The 24,980-nt window shown below is 43.1% G+C and overlaps 2 protein-coding genes across 2 annotated transcripts in view; both read left to right on the top strand.

Annotated features, from left to right (window-relative positions):
- The window catches only part of slc44a4 (solute carrier family 44 member 4), a 47,261-nt gene extending 41,386 nt beyond the window's left edge, over window positions 1-5,875 (top strand). The window contains exons 20-23 of the mRNA XM_063186065.1: window positions 2,548-2,618; window positions 3,577-3,671; window positions 5,062-5,146; window positions 5,527-5,875. Of these exons, the coding sequence (XP_063042135.1) occupies window positions 2,548-2,618; window positions 3,577-3,671; window positions 5,062-5,146; window positions 5,527-5,639 (364 nt within the window). The 3' untranslated portion in view covers window positions 5,640-5,875. The remainder of the gene's footprint in view (window positions 1-2,547; window positions 2,619-3,576; window positions 3,672-5,061; window positions 5,147-5,526) is intronic.
- Window positions 5,876-10,370: 4,495 nt separating this feature from the next.
- Window positions 10,371-20,715, top strand: LOC134436082 (class I histocompatibility antigen, F10 alpha chain-like). Its single transcript, XM_063185108.1, has 7 exons — window positions 10,371-10,505; window positions 13,457-13,750; window positions 18,734-19,033; window positions 19,137-19,418; window positions 19,694-19,900; window positions 20,111-20,254; window positions 20,531-20,715. Exons 1-7 carry the CDS (start codon window positions 10,454-10,456, stop codon window positions 20,713-20,715), a joined length of 1,464 nt encoding a protein of 487 aa, XP_063041178.1. The 5' UTR covers window positions 10,371-10,453.
- Window positions 20,716-24,980: the final 4,265 nt, after the last annotated feature.

The following is a 24,980-nucleotide window of genomic DNA, read 5'->3' as shown; positions in this document are numbered from 1 at the left end:
ACACGTTGACATGCCACTGGCTTATTTTAAACCAAGTAAGTTTAAACCAGAGTCGAGTTACACTGGCTGTAATTCAGCTGACCGGGGATGATTCTCATATCAATAGTCAAACGCCCAACCACAACCACGTAATTCCCTTGTGCAGCGCCAAAACACACCACGTCGGGATGACAAGCCCATTTATGACGGATAAACAAAAACTTACTTATAACGTTACGGATATGGGGACTGAGTAAAGTTATGGTTTTCAAAATCCTATCACAATAAAATCCACGCTATTGTATTACTTTAGAGCTCATGAATAGCACATTTTTCATCACATCGACCATTTTCACTTGACCAAGGGGAATCATGTCAAGGACGCGTGTATGTCCGCTGAACTTCCAGAGAGGGGAACAAGGCGGAGCACATTCATCTTGCGAGTGTCAAGTTCACCGCAATCAGAAACGAAAGTTACAGGTTACCCCAAAACGCCACCGTTATAACCCATTCGTTACATTCAATTCTAGGCTATCTAAATGTCAATTTCACACGTTGACATGCCACTGGCTTATTTTAAACCAAATAAGTTTAAACCAGAGTCGAGTTACACTGGCTGTAATTCAGCTGACCGGGGATGATTCTCAAATCAATTCAGCCTGATTGGCGTGCGCGTGCCTGCCTGAAACATTTGATTTGGACACATAATTGCAGAGTAATGCGCATATTCATAGATTCAATTAGATAGGCGTATGAAACACATTGTAATTAAGCCGTTGTGGTAATCAAATTATTCGATACCCCCTGTCTCTCTGATACTGATCTCCGTGTGACTTGCTCACGGCCTCCTGTGCCAATGTTAGCCTACTTGACGACGGGGCTGGAAAAAGTTTGCCGTGTCTTACCTGGATCTGCTGCACAGCTGCTTTTACTGGTGCCTGCTACATCATTCCAGTCTTTCCTGAAATATTTAGCCAGAGAACCCCTCAGCCTTTTGGCTTCTTCCTCTCTTTTTCGTTTTTCCTTCTTTTTCTGCGCTCCTGACTTGTGCATGTTTACTAACTGGCTCGCGCACACTGACCACTTATCGAATGCTGTCGTCTTTTTTTCTAGAAAGACCAAACCATTTTGGAATAGGGGTGATAGGGGGTTATTGGCCGTTTTTTCAAGGGCAATGAAGACAAACCTTGAATGCAAATAAAGCACTTTTCTACCCTAAAAACAACACATTTTGAAGTGAACGTATCATAATTGAGCCCAACGTCATGGGGGCCCAGTTATGGGCCCCCCTCTATTCCAGAATTCCCAGGGCCCGGGACAAAAAGCCCTTTAGTCCCCCCCTGTCGGCGGGGCTGTTAGCGTGTGCTACTCTGGTGTGATGTTAGTGTGTGCTACTCTGGTGTGATGTTAGCGTGTGCTACTCTGGTGTGATGTTAGCGTGTGCTACTTGACATGCAACATCCTGTTTTCTAAATAGCACCGTGATGCGGTTCAGAGGTGTGTGTGTGCGTGTGTGTGTGTGTGTGTGTATGTGTGTGTGTGTGTGTGTGTGTGTGTGTGTGTGTGTGTGTGTGTTAGAGTGTGGCTCGGGCCGGTTTTTTCTGTCCGAGCCCGGCCCCCAGCCGACAGAAAAGTGATCAACCCCGACCCGAGCCCGAGACTAATTAAAATGTTTGTGTCCGAACCCGCCCGAAGCCCGAGACCACTGTAATAACAACAGAACCTGTGCGCAAGCAAGATTTTCTATGTGGGCTCCTCCATACTCGAAATACCACGTGATAAACAGCCAAGATAGGCAAAGACGTTAAGATGAGGCAATTTGCAGTAGCCTAATTTAGTTACGCACGCATAGTAAGTATAAACACACACACACACACACACACACACACACACACACACACACACACACACACATGTGATAGCGCACCTTATGTTTCTTCTTAGGGGGATGTCTTATGTCACATGGTAATCAAACATTTCAAACAAGTGATTTTAGGGTTAGGGTTAGGTTTAGGTTTAGGGTTAAGGCTAGAGTTAGGATTAGGATTAGGGTTAAGGTTAGGGTTAGGATTAGGATTACGATTAGGTTTAGGTTTAGGTTTAGGGTTAAGGTTAGGGTTAGGATTAGGATTAGGTTTAGGTTTAGGGTTAAGGTTAGGGTTAGGATTAGGATTAGGGTTGTATGATTTAAGACATCAGTACCGAAAGGGCGTCAAATTAGTGAGTCCCCTCGCTCATGTTGTCTGTGGCTTGGAAGGTGCTCCATGCATCCTGACATCCTGACCTATACTATGAAGTCATAACTCTATCATTATTAATGGTTTTACACTTATTATACTTCATTTCATTTTGAACTTTCATATTGCTCTCTAATGCTTTTTTAAAATGATCTGCTGTGTTTTTATGCTTTTATTTTGGTGGAGGACATACTGTTTGTTCTGGCCCTTGTGTGTGAATTCTACTATCTAAACTTGTGTATGTGTGTGCCTGTGACTGTGTGCGTGTGCGTGTGTGTGTGCGTGTGTGTGTGTGTGTGTATGTGCCCGTGCGTGTGTGTGTGCTCCATAGGGTGGTGGTGCTGGACAAGGTGACAGACCTGCTGCTGCTGTTTGGGAAGCTGTTGGTGGTCGGAGGAGTCGGTAAGAACTCAGTAGAGACCCTGCCTCCTAGTAGGGGTGTAGCCTAAATCACAGCCTCCATGACGATACGATTCTATAAAGATTTCTTTCTTATGGCAGCAAGTCAATTGGTTTCGATACTTAAAGGTACACTGTGTGAGATTTTTAGCTGTTTATTTCCAGAATTCATGCTACCCATTCACTAATGTTACCTTTTTCATGAATACTTTCCACCACCATCAAATTCTAAGTATTCATTATGACTGGAAAAATTGTACTTTTCATACATGAAAAGGGGGATCTTCTCCATGGTCCGCCATTTTGAATTTCCAAAAATAGCCATTTTTAGCTGCAAAAATGACTGTACTTGGACCATACTATAAAATATTAGTTTATTACTTAGTAAACTTTCATGTAAACATCATTTGGCAATAAGCAACCCAGTTTCAATGAGCAGCATAGTGGCAGTACCCTTTTTGACCATTTCCTGCACACTGTCCCTTTAAGAATGCCCCACGATACGTTACGTTATGATACGATTTTATTCGATTTGATTTCTTTCCAATTTCTTTTGCCCTTCTATTATGTTATGGAGCGAGGGCATTGCGCTGTCTGTCTGTCTGTCTGTCTGTCTGTCAACAGGATAACTCAAAAACCTATGAACGGATTTGGATGAAACTTTGTGGAGTTGACCTAGCCTGATAAACCAGCCTAAATGTATTGGATAAACATTTTGCCGTCCAGCAGTTGGCGCTGGTTTTCCAGGCTAGAGTTGACCCAGAGTATGACCCAGATTTTGACATTCCAGTTTCTACCTCCAAAAAAGAAGGCAGAAAGACTTCAATAGTAAATAAAAATAGGGTGTAACATAGTCAAATGTTCTATCAAACAGCCTCCTTGACGGAGACCTGCACTCTCGGAGTGCACTCGTAGTATTGCATTTAATTTTCCTGTGTAACTTCCCTCCTGGTCCCTGCAGGTGTGCTGTCCTTCTTCTTCTTCTCCGGTCGGATTAAGCCTCCAGATCACATGTTCCAGGCCACCGCCCTCAACTACTACTGGATGCCAATCATCGTAAGTCACACACATTTACAACACTCTTAATTTGAAGTCACAAACCTATTGTACTACTACTGGATGCCAATCATTGTAAGTCACACACATTTACAACACTCTTAATTTGAAGTCACAAACCTATTGTACTACTAGGCCTACTGGATGCCAATCATTGTAAGTCACACACATTTACTACACTCTTAATTTGAAGTCACAAACCTACTGTACTAACTATAACTGGATGCCAATCATTGTAAGTCACACACATTTACTACACTCTTAATTTGAAGTCACAAACCTATTGTACTAACTACTACTGGATGCCAATCATCGTAAGTCACACACATTTACTACACTCTTAATTTGAAGTCACGAACCTATTGTACTACTACTGGATGCCAATCATCGTAAGTCACACACATTTACAACACTCTTAATTTGAAGTCACGAACCTATTGTACTAGTACTGGATGCCAATCATCGTAAGTCACACACATTTACCACACTTTTAATTTGAAGTCACGAACCTATTGTACTACTACTGGATGCCAATCATTGTGAGTCATTAAAATCATCCTAAGGTGCTGTTTCCACGTAGCAGGATATTTTTTTAGCAGGGTATTTTTTTCTCCTGCTAGGTGTAAATGCAACATGTGGATAAAAAAAATCCTCCATTGTAACAAACCTCTACTATAATAATAGTCCCTGATTGTACATTAGCTCTCTGTGTTAAGTTTGTCTCTATAATGTACTGTAATCTAATATGTGCGTCAATAATGTTCTTTCTCTGGTTTTCCCTGCCCCATATTAACTTATGGTTTCAATATTGTTTCAATATCCATCACATTGTGCATCAGTAGACAATTTTCTGTTTCATGTATAACAGACAATAACGATTCATATAATCCATGGGTATACAATTAAAAGTCACCGAGGGCCAATTTTTCAAATTCTCTCCAGTGAAGGGGCCGAACATAAAATCTGTATAACTGTGAGCAGCACGGTGTCTGAGGTTAGGGCGCGAAATAAGCAGATAGCTTTCCAGACAGAACAGATATTCGGTTCTCTATTTCTTAGTAGTTTTAGGATTATCTATATGACACTGTTTTAGATAAGATTTCACGCTCATATGAATGCATAGTAGAGATATCCCCAATCGGAAGTTTTAGTGATCACACATTAAACACGGCCACAGACAGCACACACATTTGTTTTCATTTTGTTCTGAACTTATGGGGGCTAGAACCTGCCCATCCAAGGGCCGCATCTGATCTAATCTAATCTAACCTAGTGTAGTTTATCATCTTGTAATACATTGTTGTGTGTGTGTGTGTGTGTGTGTGTGTGTGTGTGTGTGTGTGTGTGTGTGTGTGTGTGTGTGTGTGTGTGTGTGTGTGTGTATTTGCAGACGGTGGTGGTGGGGTCCTATATGATCGCTCAGGGATTCTTCAGCGTCTACAGCATGTGTGTGGACACACTCTTCCTCTGCTTCCGTAAGACAAACACACACAAATACACACACACACACACACACACACACACACACACACACACACACACACACACACACACACACACACACACACACACACTTCCTCTGCTTCCGTAAGTCAGAGACACTTATTTGTCACACACACACACACACACACACACACACACACACACACACACACACACACACACACACACACACACACACACACACACACACAGATACACACTCTTCCTCTGGTTGTCAGCTACATGTATTTGTCATCCACACACACACATGCATACATACGCACGCACGCACAAACACCCTCTCTCTCTCTCTCTCTCTCTCTCTCTCTCCCTCTCTCTCTCTCTCTCTGTCTCTGTCTTTCTGTCTCTGTAGTGGAGGACCTGGAGCGTAACGACGGCTCGATGGAGAAGCCCTACTTCATGTCCAAGAACCTGATGAAGATCCTCAACAAGAAGAACAAGAAGCCCAAGAACGAAGAGGAGTGAACCAAGAGGACTCCTACCACACACACACACACACACGCACACACACACACACACACACACACACACACACACACACACACACACACACACACACACACACACACAACCCCATACGTCATCTGAACACTGAAAAGAGACTGGCAGCCATTAGTCAACACCCCTCCACACACATCATCATCCAATGTACCCCACCCACCGAACAAAGAAACAATAACAACAAAACCCATGTATTTCAATATATATATTTTGGCTTTTTACTTTATATGAGCAGATGTCAGGTAGTTACAACCACTGCTCATGTCCCTACTGTGTACATTAAATGACTTTTATTAATTTTTACTTGTCTTATCTAAAAAGCACAGTCATTGCTTGTGAATTAATGATCAGTTATCCACTAATTTTAATATTATTACTACCATATTGGCATCAGCTGTGGTTGTGGTTACCTGAAGTCTACTACTACTATGAAAAAATGTCAATGACCCATGTATGTATGAATGGCCAATGCTGCACACAATTACAAACACCCCTTTCAACCTCCAAAACATCCCTACAGCTCCCCTCCACCCCCCAAAACATCCCTACAGCTCCCCTCCACCCCCCAAAACGTCCCCACGGCACCTCAAGACCCAGTGACTAATGGACAGAGCCTATTCCTCCACAGCACTCCTCTTCACTAATGGACCGAGCCTATTCCTCCTCCACAGCACTCCTCTTCAACACTGAAAACCAAGCTGTAAATCATGTTCATCCTCAGCTGTGATTGATTGATCGTGTCTGTGTGAGTTCTTTGAAGAATGCCAGGAGTTTACGTTGCACAAATTGCCTTTTTTGCACTTTTTTAGGATTCTTTTACAGATTTTGTGTATTTTTATTCTTGTCTTAATTCATTTATTGTTTTTAATTTTAATAGATTGTCCCCAATCATTATTATGTATGAGGAGACTTCACGTTTCATACGATTATCACTGTAGAATCCAATGAAGAAACACAAGCCCGCACACATACACAGTATATTATGGTACCTGTCTATTTTTTTCTGTCTGAAATGTGTAGAATTCAAAATTCAAACATACTTTTTATTTGTAGTACATAACGGCCTTTCTTGGTGCCTTGAATCTTGATTACTTTGTGCCTTAAAACTTGCAAATGAGCCAAACCAAAAAAACGTTTTTGATATATATTATATTTATATAGATTGTTTTAGTCATGTACATATGATATGAATGATCGAATGAATGAATTGCGTGTATATTTGTCATCGTAATAAAAAGAATGGTGGTGATTTTTTAAAAGGAAGTCTGTTATGGTTTTGGATGTCTGTCTAAAAAGAACAGCATGCACCCACGCAGTCGCAGTCCTACAATGACTGGCACCCTGGGCGACGCCCCCTCCAGCGCACTGCTCCACAACCGAGGCCCCGCCCCCACAAAAAAAGGTAGAGAGTAGAGTAGAGTAGAGTAGAGCAGTGGTTCTTAACCTTTTTTTCTTCACGCACCCCCATACCTGTGACCAAGACAAGCCGTGCACCCCCAACCCAAACTTCTACACTTCTATACGCCCTAAAAAATGATTTAAGTGATTTATTACAATTATTCTTGCTTAAGACATTAATCAATACCGGGACCAAAACCGGTTTAAATTCATTTTTTTGGCCAAATTATAATGTTTGCTAACAGAATTTTGGTCACAACCTCAACTCAAACACAATTCCCTGCACCCCCTGAAATCTCTGGCGCACCCCCAGGGGGTGCCCGCACCCCAGGTTAAGAACCACTGGAGTAGAGTACCACCATAACCTAGTTTACAGCTTGTAGTGAAATGACAGTTCTGGTAGAACTCCACAACCTGCAGAAATCATTGAAAAGTAGCAAAATCAGCAAAAAAATGATAACCACCTCTAATATCTTTTTATTGTTGCAATAGCATGGTAATAGCACAGAAATAGCACTCAATTGGCGATTTTCGCAATGTTGTCAGGGGAGGGGGGGTTGGGCATGCATATCCATCTGCGTGAGAACCAGGTTATAATTAGGTGTTGCCCTGAACAGTTGCCCAATTGGCCCGCCCCTAGGAACGCCCTTGCACCCATGAGACGGTGTAGCGCGCTCCAGAACCCGGTTTCCCGCCCAATTGGGCTGCTTAGGAAGACAGTCGGTGGGTAAAAATGGGCAATTAGGGGCATGGGGGGGTGGGGGGTGGGGGGGGGGGTTAGGGGTTCTGGAAATTTATGGCCATAGAAATCAATAGAATTTAGTTCAAATTGGGCAGGATTTAGTGCTTCCAGACAGGTTCTGAGTATTTTTTGGGCTGGAAATCATCAGCCTCATCTGTCAACCCTGATGCCAGGATCCATACCTGACATTGCTCTTGAGTTGCTCATCCCCCTCTCCGGGAAATGAAAGTGAAAGTGAAAGGCCATTGGGAAACTCCCATTGGCATTGTGACACAGCACTCCACAGCACACAAGTGAACACTGCACACTGCACACAACGAAATTGCATTTTATGCCTCACCCGTGCAAGGGGGCAGCCCTCAGTTGCGCCCCATGGGGAGCCACGCGGTGGGACGGTACCATGCTCAGGGTACCTCAGTCATGGAGGAGGATGGGGGAGAGTACTGGTTTATTACTCGACCCACCAACCTGGCGGGTCAGTAGTCGAACCGTTAACCTTTGGGATACAAGTATGACGCCCAAATCGGTTACCCATGACTGCCCATGAAAGATAGAAGTATAAACATGATACAAAGAGCAACATTCCAGGCGCACAAGTTTCTAGTCTCTGATGTGCAAAGCCCCACAGTGACAACACAAAGTTGTTCAACTGGTTTCGCACCTGTCTTCACAAGTTGCAATGTATTACATGGGCAAGAGGTCTCTGATTGAACAGCGTATACGATTGTTTTATGTTAAAAAAATATATTCAACGTATTTCATTCAAACTTCCTGTTCAATATTTCGCACTTAAAAACAAATGTATGAGAGGGATAGATAGTTTATTTTAAGCATTACTGACATGTCGATGAAGCTTCTCACATCATCCAGGAAGACAATCAAACAGCTTCAACATATCCAAAATATAGCTGTAAGGGTTCTTACAAGAACAAGACGATTTGATCACATTACACTTATCTTAAGTTCCCTGCATTGGCTCCCGGTAAGGTTCACCTTTTAGTTTAGTTAGGAATGAAGAAGCATGTCTGGTTTGTTAGTTGCTGACGCCATTTGGAGCTGTGTCGCGGCATTGATATTCGATATATGATCAGGAGGAGGAATTTGTGGCATCATCGTTAGTGCGCAGCATCCCTAGAGGCGGGCACCACTGTTCTCTTCCCAAATTGTTTGTTTTGTTTTGCTTCCATTATCCTTTAGGACCCATTGCCAATGACCTTTGGAATGGTTTCTGGTTGCTGTAGTGGGAGACCAAATGTAGCGTGATCTAATACAAGAGTGTGACCAATTCAGGCTTTGCCTTTATGGGCAGTTTTGTTTTTGTTTGTTTAGTTTCACTTTTTTGTGATTTTCTTTTCATTCCTTTTTTGTGTGTTTCATTTTACCAATAATGTTTGCAGTGCATCATCTGCTATTTGGCCCCCTTCTCGTACACACTCTGCACATTTTGTAATCATTGTTAATGGCCCGTCCTGCATTACATGTAGTGTCTATGGTGTACATCAGTGGTTCTTAACCTGGGGTGCGGGCACCCCCTGGGGGTGCGCCAGAGATTCCAGGGGGTGCGCAGAATTTTGTTTGTGTTGAGGTTGTGACCAAAATTATGCTTGCAAACATTATACTTAGGTCAAATTTAGAACAAATTATAACATGTTATGGTACCCATTTTAATGTATTTCATTAAGGTATTGATTAATGTCTCAAGCAAGAATCATTGCGATTAATCACTGAACATTTTTTAGTGCATTTTTACGTGCAGAACTTTGTGCTGGGGGTGCGCGGCTTGTCTTCGGCACAGGAAAGGGGGTGCGTTAAGTAAAAAAGGTTAAGAACCAGTGGTGTACACGACTGAGCCGATGACACAACTACTATAAGAAAAGAGAAGAATAACTGAAAGTATTACACATGTCTGACGTTTGTATGATGTCCATGACTGAGCCCAGGAAGCAACTATTTTAAAAGGTACACTGTGCAAGATTTTTAGTTGTTTATTTCCAGAATTCATGCTAACCCATTCACTTTTCACGAATACTTACCACCACCATCAAATTCTAAGTATTCATTATGACTGGAAAAAATGCACTTTTCATACATGAAAAGGGGGATCTTCCCCATGGTCCGCCATTTTGAATTTCCAGAATTCAAGAAAGTCTTAATCTATTACTTAAGGCTCTTGGTACTGACATAGCAATGTAATGTAGGCCTAATTGAGTATTTTCAGCATATAGTTAAGAGGTCTGCCGGCGACCCCATCTGCAGTCAGAAGGAGAGAAGAACTGCTGAAAGGAAATAAAAAGAACTCTAAATTGCACGACAGTTGTATTTCCAGTTATTCTCGTTAACCTGTAACCAAGTGTCTGATGGTTGGGTTCTTTCACCCTAACAAATGAGAGTGGCGTAGTTATTAATAACCTTGAAAATTTGACGAAATTGACTGAAAGAGAACACACCTTGAACTTGAACAAGCAGAACAAGCACAAGCCGTTGAACAAGCCTTGTTACGTCATGGCAGCCCATGTATGCTAATCATATCTCAACATTTTCTTTGCCCTAGGTCTGTCGACAGAAGTTGTCCAAATCAACAAAGGGTCAGCTCTACAAAGTCAAGAAAAGTGACAGGATCCACTTCGCTCGACCCAGGATGGGGCCTGGGACCCTTTTCGTGGTTTGTGCGATTGTCTCGGCATGTTTGGGTAAGGAACTGACTTTAAAATAATTTATGTCTGGGCGCAGCAAAGTGAAAGTAAAATGGACAAAACACCTGTACGGGTGTCATTTGTCTGCCATTTTAAATTCAGGTGGATTGTACCTCAGATGGTTCTCACACCTTATGTTAGAAGTGATAACAGGCAGTATACATGATTTTATGATATCATAAGGACTATCCTTTGTAATGTCTTATTGTTGTTTTATTCACTTTAATAATAATAATAACAACAACAATATTAATAGCAAGAACAATTATGTCTATTATTATTGCTATTGTTATTATTATTATTATTATCATTAAATGTGTTAATATAGCGCTTTTTGTAAGAAAATAATTTCAGTTATAACTCAACACTACTTGGAAATGAGATCGCTTAAACAAAACTTTTTATGACGAGTTGTAGCCCCTTAATCCAGTGGCACTCTTTAATAGTGAAAAGTTAACCACCATAGTACTACAATACTATGACATAACACAGGGCCTTTAGTGATGCACTACCACTTGGCCGTTGCCATTCTGATAACAGCACATTTATGACACTGTGTCTTAACGGGTTAAGGAGGGCCAAACATGGATAGAGATTTGACTGACTTGATTTCCTCCTCCCACTTGATAATTACAGAGCCTACTGTTGTGCCCTGAGGCTAAAAGCATGCCCTCTTTTAGATTGACCTCAGGAATGGATAACAAGGCAATACAGATAGAGGCAAATAGGAGTGCAGGTGTGTAAGCTAGCAGAGCCGCTTTTACCATTAACCCGTCTAGGCAATTGCCAAGGGGGCAACATGGAAATAAGTCCTCTGTAGCAGTACTGACAGGAGTGCAGGTGTGTCAGCCCAACCGTATCTCACTCATTTCGTAAAGTCTTCACGAAAATAATATATTAATTTTCGTGGTGCATTCACGTTATTGCCCGCCTTTCGTAAAGTCTTCACGAAAATAATAGATTAATTTTCACGCTGCCTATTCACTTAAATTGCCCGACTGTTGCCTAGCGACCCACTAGTTTGATGCCCTTTCGGTAGCCTACTGTCACATGGTAATCAAACATTTCAAACAAGCAATTTAGGGTTAGGTTTAGGGTCAAAATTAGGGTTAAGGTTAGGGTTAGGGTTAGGTTTAGGGTTAAGTAGGGTTAAGGTTAGGGTTAGGTTTAGGTTTAGGTTTAGGGGACATAAGGCGTAAGTACCGAAAGGGCGTCGAATTAGTGAGTCCCGAGTGTATCAGCAGTGTTCTGTCAGCACCCCCTCCCCGCCCCTGCAGACGTTTGGATAACCATAGCAGCAGTGGGGCAATTCAAGTGAATAGGCAGCGTGAAAATTAATCTATTATTTTCGTGAAGACTTTACGAAAGGAGGGCAATAACGTGAATGCACCACGAAAATTAATATATTATTTTCGTGAAGACTTTACGAAAGGCGTGAGATAGGGCTCGTCAGCAAGCATAACCACTTTTACCAATAGCCCGGCACCTAGGTAAATGCACCACTGCATCCCCTTTGCCGGCACCTGTGGGTCCCATGTCATGTGTAATGTTTATTAGAAGCTAGTCTGAGGTGCTGTTTCCACGTAGCAGGATATTTTTTTAGCAGGGTATTCTTTTCTCCTGCTAGGTGTGGATGCAACATGTGGATAAAAAAAACCTCCATTGTAACAAATGTGTTTCAGCCCCCTAAACAGGATATTTTTTTCTCCTGCTTTTTATACCTGGATTTTAAATATCTGCTACGTGGAAACGGAAGGCCAAAACCAATGCAAAACCAATACAAGCAGGAGAAAAAAATATCCACATATAAAAATATCCAGCTACGTGGAAACGGCACCTTAGAAAGAAAACCAAAGTCTCAAGACACACTGTACTGAGAGTGTGTTGTCTAACCGGCGGTCTGTGTACATTCCTAGTGGCACTTATTTCCTTTTTACATTTTCTACATACAAGAACCTAGGGGTGGCACCGTTTGCAGAATTCCCGGTTCAAACCATATCACGGTATCCAAGGTTTTCGGTTCTTTACAGTTCTTGTTCTTTAAAAAAACAAAAAACTCATAATGCACAGTGCACTGGGAATATTAAACTATATTTATATAATTACAATTATAATGTAATGATGTGCAAGTTGAATTTGACCTTTCTCATGTGTCTGAGACCTCTTGTGCTAATCTGCGCTTGCACATAAATATCCTACTTATGGTTTGTATAGGCTTAGCAGTGTGAAAATAGTGTTTTGGTTTTCAGTGCGGATTGTGCCATCCCTACAAGAACCAGAGTGGCCTTTTAACTTTTTAAGTGGAGACTTCTAAAACACACTTGTCACAATGATGTTTTTTAATCCACATATAGTGTTTTTATATGTATATGGATGTAGCACAAATCTGCAGGCCATAATAAAGAAGATTGATCTAATTTTCAATATACTTCTTAATAGTAGCAAGACTGTATGAGATTTGTTTCATGTAAGAAGAATCCCAGTTGAGCACCTGTCAGACTCAGGAAGTATAATGACTGAATTTCAAACTAAAATGAGAATTAGTTGTGATTTCATGAACCCGGAAATGTTGAGTTTGTGCAACTTTGGGCAACCAAGCTAAATCCCATTCATTTAGCCTATGACATTTCTGCACTAAAACGTAAGGGTACTCAACATTTTTCGTTTCAGTATAAGGGCCTATGGGGATCACAACTAGACTAAATAGCACCATAATCATTACTTTTCTACAACAACTGCTTTGTCTAATCATGAAAATATTATTACATTTCTTTGTGTTTAACTACAATTTAGCTAATAACGTAAATACTCCATCTTTTCAGTGGCATCACTGTGGAATGTGATGTTTGTTTACTCGTCTGTGGTGATCATACTGTAAATTGACACTTGACAAACATGTTATCCTGAGCTCAGCCATTAATTGCCTTTTCATTTTTTTCTCATCAAAGCTGATATACAGCTAGAGCCAGAGAGGCACTCCCTGTACTATGTGTACATAGCCCTGTCACAGCCCGTCTCTGCTCCTGGCATCTTTGAGTTCACTGCCATGGGACTACTAGACGACAGGAAGATGGACTACTATAACAGCACGGCCCAGGTCAAGATTCCTGAACAGGATTGGATGAGAGAAAGGCTTCCCGCAGACTACTGGGAGAAGGGCACCCAATCACGCAAGAGTAAACAGAAGTGGTTCAAAGTCAACATCGACATCGTGATGGAACGCATGAGGCACAACGCAAGTGGTAAGTACCAAATTGCAACAAGTTTGTATTTTATTCTGCAAAATAGAGGGGAAAATATAACTGATTGTTTTGTGACATGAACAGAATATATTTACTGGTGCCTGGATGTTGCTCAACTATTTCTGTACCTAAATCCTCATAATGATCAACTTGTTGTATAACAAATCGTGTGGACAAATAGGCTAGTATGAAGTACGTGATTTAAAAAAAAAAAAGTGTGCCTTGGCACAAAAAAGGTTGGGAAACACTGGTTTACACAATCTTGGCACAGAATTACAATCTTGGCAGATTACAGTCATTGTAACAGGAATGAGAGTAGAAATCTATATATCCACATACAGTATGTACTGTATATACTGTGTAATCATATGCAATCTGAAAATTATCCTACATGAGCTACAGAGGAACGTGGAGAAGCTATGGCAGTTAGATGTCCTGCCACCGCGGAATCTCAAGCTGGTCACCCGTTCCAGAGAAGATCAGGCAGCCATTGCATCAACATAGCAGGCACTCTGCGCTACGCCACACCCTTGCTGAAGAAGAAAGGCATGCCCACTCTTCAAGCCTCAGTGGATGCAGTAGCTCCGAAGTACGGAGAGGCGACTGGTCAAGACTCTAGAGAGGGCTCAGATATACAACGCAGAGATCCAGAAGTTAGTTGACAGCGGCTATTTGGTGCAGCGTCGCAGCAGTGACTTGGAGCATGACATAGAGTCTTGGTTCATACCCCACCACATGGTTGCGCACAACGGCAAGCATCAAGACAAGTTGTGTTCAACAGCTCACTCCAGCATAAAGGCCTGTCACTCAACGAGATACTGCTACCTGGACCAACGCTGGGGCCCTCACTGCTAGGAGTGCTACTTAGGTTCCGCCAGCATGCCATTGGCATCAGTGAGGACATAAAAGGTATGTTCCATCGGGTGCACCTTCTCCCTGAAGATCGGCCTCTGCTTCGCTTCGTGTGGAGAGATGGGAAGACAGAGTGCCCCCCAACCATCTACGAGTGGCAGGTGTTGCCCTTTGAAACAACCTGTAGTCCTTGCTGTGCCACCGTTGCCCTTCAAAGGCATATGACCAACCACTGTGCAGCGGATGGGGACGTGAGGTTGTGTGTGAAAAGAGACTTCTACATCGACACTGCCTTCATAGCACAAGAGCCCAGGGTGAAGCCAAATACCTCATAGAGAGGGTTTGAGATACGCCAGTGGGCTAGCAACGTGTCCAGTGTCATTGAACACCTGCCTACAGAGGCCCGCTCAGACAAGGTCTGAGATCTGGCTTGCTAAGGAATGCACAGAGGTGAATGATTCCACCCTGGGGTGTCACAGAGACGTCCTAGTTTACAAGCACAGGCCAACAAAGGAAGAGGCACTGACTCTGCCAGAATCTGACAAGAGGAAAGTAATTGGCCAAGCTTGCAGAGCCTAACAGGTGGTGCCAAGGTCCACAGTTTCTTATTCAGCCACTGGAGGATTGGCCAGTCAGACCACCCTACAGAAGAGGATGCAGAGGAACTCAGGAAGTCTACCTACTGCGGCCTAGCCACCGTGGATTCCGATGTGCAGATACCTGATGCCAAGCAGTACATGAGCTGGCAGGATCTCCTTGATGCAACCGCACAGTCCCTGCACGGGGCGGCCAACCAAGACGGTGCCCCCTCTGCTGAATGCTACAGAGGCTCCTGTTCCGAGCAATGCAACTGGAGCACTTCCCCAACGTGTACCGCTTGCTAAAAGCAGGAAAGCCTTTCCCCCTCATCCAGCCGGTTCCTTACCTTAGCACCCGAGTTCGACCCAGAAGCAGAGCTCATCAGAGTTGGAGGATAGCTTCGGAGAGCTGAGGGGCTAGAGTATTCAACTATGCACCCCATCGTTCTTGACCCCAAGCATCCAGCAACCCAGCTGCTGATCCAAGACTACGACAGCAGACTTCACCATCCTGGCCCGGAAAAGGGTGTTCGCTGAGATGCGTTGGACAGTCTGGATTCTACGAGCAAGAGAGGCCATCCGCAAGCAGCAGTTCCTCTGTACTGAGTGCCGGAGATGGAAAGTCAAACCAGCAGTTCCTAAGATGGCGGACCTGCCTGCTGCTAGGCTACGTCTCCACAAACCTCCTTTCCACTTAACAGGCATGGACTGTTTCGGGCCATTCTTGGTCAAAGTGGGAAGGCGGAATGAAAAGAGATGGGGCATCATCTTCAAACGCCTTACGACAGGAGGAGTACATCTGGACGTCTTGACCAGCATAGACGTGGATGCATTCCTCATGGCCCTGAGGAGATTCATAGCTCGCCGTGGACGACCTGCAGAGCTGTACTCCGACCAAGGGACAAACTTTAATGGGGAGAAGGAGCTGCACAAGGCCTTCAAGGAGTCCAGACCTGCAACAGACCCTAGCCCGGAGCCAGATCTCTTTTCACTTTGACCCACCTGGTGCACCCCATTTCGGTGGGGCTTGGGAGAGGGAGATACGGTCAGTGAAGGCAGCCCTCTACACGACCGTCGGCTGGTGGAAGTTAGGGCTTTGACTTTTGCCCAAAAATCATAGTTGAAGTTTCTAAATTAAAAACGATCTTCGAATATATTCGAATATTTATCCATATTTTTTTTACTTAAAATTCTCTCAGTTTCACCTGATATCAACCTGAAGTTGTTCTTTCCACCAGTGAAATGTCCCTGACTGGTAAAAGGCTATTCCAACCAGAGATGTAGCATAATGGCCCATTATCAACATGTTCAACCAGCCATTATTGTTTAGGGATCGTTCAGCACTTATTAAGAAGACGGTACTAAGAGGTGTGAATGCAGATTAAAACATGTCAAACTTGTAGAGCTAGTCCAAGTTAAAATTATAATGGAATTGGATGGATCTGGGAATCATCTAAATTGACCACACAACACCAATCTCAACAAATATGTATTACTTTGTATCACTAATTACGGACATTTAGGTTAGTGTGTTAGTAAGCCTAGATAAGATTACTGCTCTTAGCTAAAACTAACATTATACGTAGCAGTTCGCTAAAAACATAGTAAAAGCATGCTATCAAATTGCCTGGAGTCCGCCAGACACCCAGACCAACGAGGCTCATTTAGGCAAAATCCAAAAAACTGAGTTATCATCTTACTCTTGGTGTAATCACAGGTACTTGTGGATTGAATCACATAATCCCAGAAACTCTTCAACAAGTCCAGAAAGTAATGTGATGATGCTTTGTTTTTTAACTGGCCATTCACAAATGGAACACGGCTCTGCATTCATCTGCTTATACGGACTCGAAAGGAGACTGCTACCTGCCGCAAGTCTCCTGCTAGGAATATGGAACACTGAGATGAGCGATTTTCTGGAAATCCTCGTGCACCATCTGGCAATTCAGATTGCGAATTTTTGAGAAAATGCCCGCGATTTCCTGGTGTGACTGGGTAGTGTCAGATCATCACAGATCACTTTTTGAGGAGCTTCATCCTTCATCACTTACCGACCAGGGCTGAGTTTCCCAAAAACTCTTAAGTAGTACTTAAGCCCAAGTAGTAGATGACATTCTTAAAACAACACGGACAAATCTCCAAACCAACTTAAAATTTCCCACAACAGAATGGCATTTTTCATTGCTTTCATCAAATTTCAAATGCTTTGTACATGTCTCAAATGTTTAGTACATCTCGGCAGATGGCTATATACAAGTACCCTACAGTTGACACATTGAGCATACATTTAGCACATTTCCCAAATAAATTGACCTGTCTTATCCAAACGAATTAGACAATTCTCAGTCTAATGGTTGCCCTCTCCAAAACATGTCAGCATGATTTAATTGTGTGAGTCATCATATGCAAAGTAGTCTACACAATTGTCAAAACAGCCAAGGACATAATATTTTAAGAATTTCTTTACTGTAAACAGTAAATTCATGACAGTGCTCAACAGGCCAGATAATATTGTAACTTTACTAGTTTGTAGAAAATAATTTTACAACCGTGTATACTACAGTTTCCTCTGTTATTTGGCTAATTTCTTGACATTTTTTCAAACAACGTTCTGTGGAAGGAATTTAGTTTCGACACACGGGTAAACTGTTTTTGGAGTGATATGAGAAAGTGATGAGGATCCATGGCGTTATGCTGAACCATCCAGTTTATTTTGACAGAATGACTAAATTAATGCAAATGAGCCAAAGCAATTGAGAAGGATATATGCCATTTTTATGTGGGAGACTATTTATGTGGGAGAAGGTTTAGTGCTGATGCAAGAATGACCTGTTTTTGGAGGTATGTGACATTTTGCTAGTTATCTGAACTGTTGTGCAGAAGTGTAAGAATGTTTAGCCAAATGACCCAACATTTATAGAAATGTCATCTCGGTTTCAAGAAATTAGCCAAACCAATCGAGAAAAACTGTAAATATGAGGAGCCGTCTAGGCAATATCATATCACAAAAAGTTAATGCATAAAATAGTCGTATTGGCCTACATGCAATGTTTTGTTCTGGTACATGCAAATAAAATGCTTGCATGTGTGAGGTAAAATAATGTCGTTATAAACTTTTAGTGATGATGTGAAACCTATTTCTGGTATATTGCCTAGGTGGCCCCTCATACTTAAGTACTACTTAGGCTTAAGTACTACTTAATTCTGATCCAATAAATCTGAGTACTGAAAACACTGAGAAGAAAATGATATGCACATTCATGAATTTAATGATTGGGAATACTGCAAATATGTGAAAATCAAAAAAGGCTGGACTGTTCCTTTAAAGATTCTTCACCATTGCTGGCCTAAAAATCTAGACGCCCCTAGTGACCACAAATTGAATTACGGGACAGGGCAAAACATTCCAGTTTCTAACCCCACAAAAAGAAGACAGAAAGACTCAAGTGAAAATAGGGTGTAACATAGTCAAATGATCTATCAAGCAGGTTCCCTGGCGGAGGTCTGCGCTCTCTGAATGCTTCTAGTTTTAACTTGTCATTTTCTTCTTCAGATGTCCATTCCCTGATGTGGAGACATGGCTGTGAGGCTGTCAGAACGGCAGATGGTTCTCTGCAGTTTGTCAAGGGTGTTGATGAATACAGCTACGATGGCATGGATTTCCTCTCCTTTGACAATGATGAAATGCAGTGGGTGGCACCAGTCAATGAAGCTCTACAGACCAAACGGAAGTGGGACGACATGCCAATCCTGAACCAGTACACCAAGGGCTACCTGGAGAAGGAGTGTGTGCAGTGGCTGGACAAGTTCCGAACATATGGAGACAAGGAGCTTACAGAAAGCCAAAAACAACGTATGTTGTTTCAGTAGCACGAGTACCAATGTTTCCTGAAGTTGGATGCCTTGACATTACACTGTAAAAATGTCGATAAATTATCATTTCTTTTCTTTTCCAGATCCCCCAAAGGTTCATCTTTTTGCCAGAAACGGGAGACCTCATGGTAGATACCAGTTGGCATGCCTGGCCACAGGTTTCTACCCAAAGGACATCAAGATCAGCATCCTGAAGAATGATTGGCCTGAGAAGCAGGGTCACCCAGATGATGTCTTGCCTAACGGAGACGGAACCCACCAGATCAGAGTGACCATCATGGCAGAGAAAGACGAGATACACATGCATAGATGTAAAGTGGAAAACAGGATCCTGCCTGAACCCATTATAGTGGAATGGGAAGCAGGTGACGCTGTCTTTCGACTATAAGTTTTACATGATTTTACTGTTAATTTACATACATAATGTCTTTCTTATTCTTCTTATTAATTTTATTATTATTATTATTATTATTATTATTATTATTATTATTATTATCATCAGTAGTATTATGGCATGATAATAATAATGGCAATAAATGATTATTTCTTTTGTTTGGTTTGCCAGGTCCCCCAAAGGTTCATCTTTTTGCCAGAAGCGGGAGACCTCATGGTAGATACCTGTTGACATGCCTGGCCACAGGCTTCTACCCGAAGGACATCAAGATCAGCATCCTGAAGAATGATTGGCCTGAGAAGGATGGTCATGAAAGGGATGTCTTGCCTTACGGAGACGGAACCCACCAGATTAGAGTGACCACCATCGCGGAGAAAGAGGAGATACATATGCATAGATGCAAGGTGGAACACAGGACCCTGGACAAACCCATTATAGTGGAATGGGACAAAGGTGACGCTGTCTTTCTGGACTATAAGTCTTACATGATTTTACAGTTAATTTACATACATAATGTCTTTCTTCTTTTTCTTCTTCTTCTTCTTCTTCATTTTATTATTATTATTATCAGTAGTATTATGGCTAATGATAACACTTATTACTATAATAATACAGTAATACCAATAACAATAACAACAACAGTCACGTTTCTGACTTTTGTAGAGCGAAAACTTTTCGAGGATCCCGGCCCCGTCTCCGACTCTGGCCCACCAATTGGACCAATTGCTGGTGGTGTCATAACACTGCTGCTTATTGCTGCTGGTCTGGTGATCTTCTTGGCCAAAATGAGAAAGAAACTCTGCTTCGGTAAGTTCTGCACATGGGAATGAAACAAAATAAAAGAAATATTGAAACCGCAATCTCCAGTTCTCACTGTCAGCCAAGGAATTAGAAGTTGAACTTTTTAAAAGCAACACATTTCTTCTCGCGGAGAAGGTGGTAATAAATATGTATAGATGTAAAGTGGAACACAGAACCCTGGACAAACCCATTTTGGCCGAATGGGCAAACCATAACATACCATAACCATTCATGTTTCTGACATGTACTGTACATATTAACCATTTTTGCCGTTCTTTGTAGTTGGAGTTAGAGACCTGCATTCCCGCGGGAGTCCCGCGGGACCCAATGCAAAGCAGTGCGGCGCGGAACAAATATTGAAAGCTCATTGCGGGTGCGGGCGGGAGGGAGAGCGCACAGTGCGGGTTGCGGGCGGGAACGGTGATGAGCGGCAGTCCCGCGAACTAAAAACGTGTTTTAAAATGTAAAATAAAGTCATAAATTATCAGTCTATGTCTATCATTTATATATATCACAATGTGTTGGATATTGTGTTTGGTAGCCTCTCTATTAATAAAAACATTTTGGAAATATATTTGCGGATGTGTAATCTCGCATATCCGATTCTGTTCTGCTCTTCCGTGTTCTGGCTCTTCTGCTCTGCTCTCCGATCATGGCAGAAATGCAGAGCTCCTCTAGTGAAACAACACATAATGCTTCAGAAGTAAGTGCTGGTCTAAAGAGAGGAACATTCACCGTGAACAAATCGAAAGTTTTGAAATCAGATATTTGGAAGTCATTCTCACTCAAGTGCCAAAATTTGGTTCTCACATACAGCGGGCACAAATCAGGTACATCGGGCCTGAATCGTCATGTCTGTACTGTTTTAAAAGGACAACAATTGTTGGAATTCAGAGGGAACAAAGCAAAAGTGTCAGAGGCTTTGAAGGAAAAGACGGTGGAGAAATGCGTTGATTTCGTTGCCGCGGACCTCCGTCCATATGACAGCATAACCATTCATAACCATTCAAAGACGCAACGAACGACCTGGAGTCTGACAATACGGCATTAAATGCTGCGCTTGTTCTGCCATGGTCCGTGAAGTTAAGGGACCACTGTGAAGTGTCCAAGGCTGACGCCCTACTCAGTGCCATCGCATCTGCGTGTGCGCAACGCTTAGACGCACTGCTGTCTCCAAGTCACCTTGTCCCAAACGGAATTGACATGCTCTATAAAGTAGCGACTTTCCTTAATCCAAAGCTGCGTCATCTAAGGATGATCGATGCAAGTGAAAGACAGCACGTGATGGAAGCTGTCAAAGAGATGAGCGCAGACTTGGGGTTTGATGTCCAAACTGCTGAAAGCGCGGAGCCACCTCCACCTAAAAAGGTCACTTTCCGTTTTTTCTTATTCATACAAAACCCTGCGCGCTGGAGACTCACGCCCAACTAGTTTCGAAATATGCAGATGTTTTAAATAGTGACAGCTATGTAGCCAACTGTTGATTTTTTTGTTGTTGTTGTTATATGATGAGCATCCGTCAACGCCATTCAAGGACTGTGTTTTGTTGTAACATAATGCTGGGTTTTGCTGAAAAACAAATATATATATTTTTATATTATAAAATTCTAGTTTTCTATTTGACATGCAAGGCTGCCCACGTTTTAGGCAATGTTCTCTTTGTCTTCATACAAAGCCGCGCGCAGGGGAGTTTTAAGGAGGCCAAGTTAAAATTTAACAACATAACATTCCAATGAAGACGAAAGTCGAGACCACCCCACTTATTGCAGTCCATCGTTTGTGTGGCTATTTTGGTGAGGGAAGCACAATTGATAGCCTACTGCTTGTCCCTAACATTTAAGAATAATAACTATTTATGGATCTAGTACATTTCCATCCGGAGTATCTGATTAAATGTAGGCTACATGAAGTTGCCCCTCCCTCGTTGTTTGTTCATATGCGCGGATGAGATGGAAAGCATGGCTTTAAACATTGTTTAAAAGTTTTCGTCAAATTTTGGTCAGCACACAAGGTTTTGGACATACTCATTTCTAGTGGCACCTGGGCTACGGTTGGTGCGTTGATCAGCCATGTAGCAAAAAAGACAGATAGGTGAGAGGATGAGATCTTCCTCGGCTCTCGAGCGCTCTGCATGTGTGTGTGTGTGCGTTTCCGTCCCTTCCAAGACCCGACAGTTGCTTACAAGTCAATTTGAGCACGAAAACAGCAAAGACAATGTGATATTTCATTCAAATAGGGTCAACACGCTGCAAATAAAACATTGGCTGGAGGGATTTTCAACCGGACCGCAGCGTGAGCAGACAGTCAGTGTGAAAAGCCAAGTCTACCGGGAAAATCGCGTCTTCTTGCCGCTCGCTTACCATCAGTGCACGAGTGTTCTATACTAGGATTGAATTTACTAATATAGAATTAGATGAAGAAATGAAGGACAAAACCGTAGTAGTGTTCTTTATCATCATACTCAACATAAGACATCACTTCAACGTCATCACACATTTATATACCCATGTACAGATGTACATTACAGTATGTCAGGTACGCCTCCTAGTGGCGTGGGGTAAGTATGTAATTATGTAAATGAATGTCAAGTCAGAACACAACATATTTCCCCTCTCTTAAGAAACATACCTGTAAAGCAAGAACAGAAGTTATAGTACGTCTGAACACAACACATTTCCCCTCTCTTAAGAAGCAATCATCTTAGAGAAAATTATCGTAAGTAATTAATAACCATGTTAACTGATTCATAAGCGATCCAACATCATATCAGGTAAGTATTCAACCAGCAAATGCAAGATAACGTTTTTAACCAAGCAACCTTAGCAGTATTAGTTTTAAGTAGTCACAGAATCACATCAGTTAATCGAGTAACAAGGTATTTTTTCACATAAGTAATACTTTTAAGTTTAATCTCAATCAAACTTTTTTTTTCAAAAGGTAAACAGTCCATTTTTTTGTCTTTCTTTCAATGTAATCAGTCCAATTTCTTTTCAATTGTGAAACAGTCCATTAAAGCAACACTCAGAAACAGTCCATTAAAGCAACAATCAGTCCATTGTTTACACTTTTTTTTCAATTTAATGTTCATACACCTGAAGCCAAGCAGGCTCCTTTCTCGCTCTTACCGGTCTGTCCATGACTGGTCTCTCCACGACCCCACCACCAGCCGGTTGTTGGGGTGTCTAAGCTTTCGGGGCAGGCTCGGACACAGGTGCAGGGGAAGTCTCTGATTCTGTGTCAGTCTCCCGCGCATCGGTCGGTTGAACATGAGTTCGTAGGGTGACACGCCTGTAGTGCCATGAGGAGTCGCACGGTAAGCGAGCAGGAATTCTTGTATGAACGGCTTCCAGGGCCTTCTCAACTGTTCGGCAATCAGCAGTGTTTCTTTCAGAACGCGGCTCCAGTGCTCCACGGCGCCGTTCGCTTGAGGGTAGTAAAGGGATACTTTGCGGTGTTTGATGTCCCTCACGGCAAGGTACTCGGCAAACTCGTTGGATGTAAACTGCGTTCCGTTATCGCTCACCAATTCGGTAGGGTTTCCGAATCGGCCAAAGACTGCAGATAGAAATGAAATGATTGACGCAGTGGTGATTGTAGAAGTGAAAGCGACCTCCGGCCATTTTGTGAAGTAATCCACCAGAGTGACTGCGTATCGGCAGTCCCAGGTCGCAGACTCGAACGGCCCAACGATATCGATGCCCAGTTTCTGCCATGGGGCATCAGGCAGTGCCACCGGCTGAAGAGGAGCAACATGAGTTTTAGCACTTTTGTCATTCAGCCGACAAGCTTCGCAGTTGCGCGTGCTGTCCTGCACACGCGCATCCATCCCGGGCCACCAGTACAAGTCCCGCAACATCTGCTTTGTGCGCACGATGCCCTGGTGTGTCTCGTGTGCTAGGCCCAGCAGCTGTTCTCTCAACGCCACTGGCACAATGCGGCGGTGAGGGCCCCGGTAAATGATCATGTCCTGTACAGAAAGTTCATCTCTCTCTGAGAAGTATGGTATCAGTTCGTTTGGCAGAGATTTTTGATTCTTTGGCCAGCCCCGGTGTATCTGCTCTCGGAGAGCTGTCAATTCGGGGCAAGCCTCGCATGCCTCGGTGAACTTGTCTATTGAGAGCGCTTTCAGCTCTGTGTCCAACAGAGCAACGAGCTCTGGCTCTGTCACTGATTCAGTGTCCTCCTCAGCTGGCAGAGGAAGTCGGGAAAAGCTGTCTGCCGGCTGATTTTGTGAGCCAGGGCGGTATTCCAAGTCGTACGTGAAGCACAGCAGTCTCGCAGACCAACGGGCAATGCGCATTCCTGCACGGCCCAGGCCCTTGGTTGCAAGCAGGGTAGTCAGCACCTGGTGGTCTGTGCGGAGCGTGAATCTCGTGCCCCACAGGAAAGATCTCCACTTTTCTACTGCCCACACTCAGGCCAGTGTTGGGGTCCACGATGGAGTACTTGCGCTCAGCAGGGGAAAGTGTACGTGACGCACATGCCACGGTGCGTTCGGTCCCGTCCGGGTGAAGTTGGGTCAGCACCGCTCCCAAGCCGTAGTCCGATGCGTCCGGGGACACATACGTTGGCAAGCTCGGGTCGAACACGGCGAGTGCTGAACTGTTGACTATGCGGCCCTTGACCGCCTGGAAACTTTCCTGTGCTAAGCAAGCAAGCGCGCATGCCGCATGGGCTCCACAAGCGAGGCGTAGTTGTAGACGAACTTTTGGTACCACGCTGTGAGCCCCAG

Source organism: Engraulis encrasicolus, chromosome 20, assembly GCF_034702125.1.
Source record: "Engraulis encrasicolus isolate BLACKSEA-1 chromosome 20, IST_EnEncr_1.0, whole genome shotgun sequence".
NCBI lineage: Eukaryota > Metazoa > Chordata > Actinopteri > Clupeiformes > Engraulidae > Engraulis > Engraulis encrasicolus.
This window is presented reverse-complemented; position numbering and strand designations above follow the sequence as displayed.

Excerpts from the sequence above, each read along its gene's own strand:
- LOC134436082 (XM_063185108.1), top strand. The coding sequence starts at position 10,454 with ATGGGGCCTGGGACCCTTTTCGTGGTTTGTGCGATTGTCTCGGCATGT. Across the intron at positions 10,506-13,456 it reads GATTGTCTCGGCATGTTTGG|CTGATATACAGCTAGAGCCA; the intron begins GTAAGGAACTGA and ends TTCTCATCAAAG. Across the intron at positions 13,751-18,733 it reads CATGAGGCACAACGCAAGTG|ATGTCCATTCCCTGATGTGG; the intron begins GTAAGTACCAAA and ends TTTCTTCTTCAG.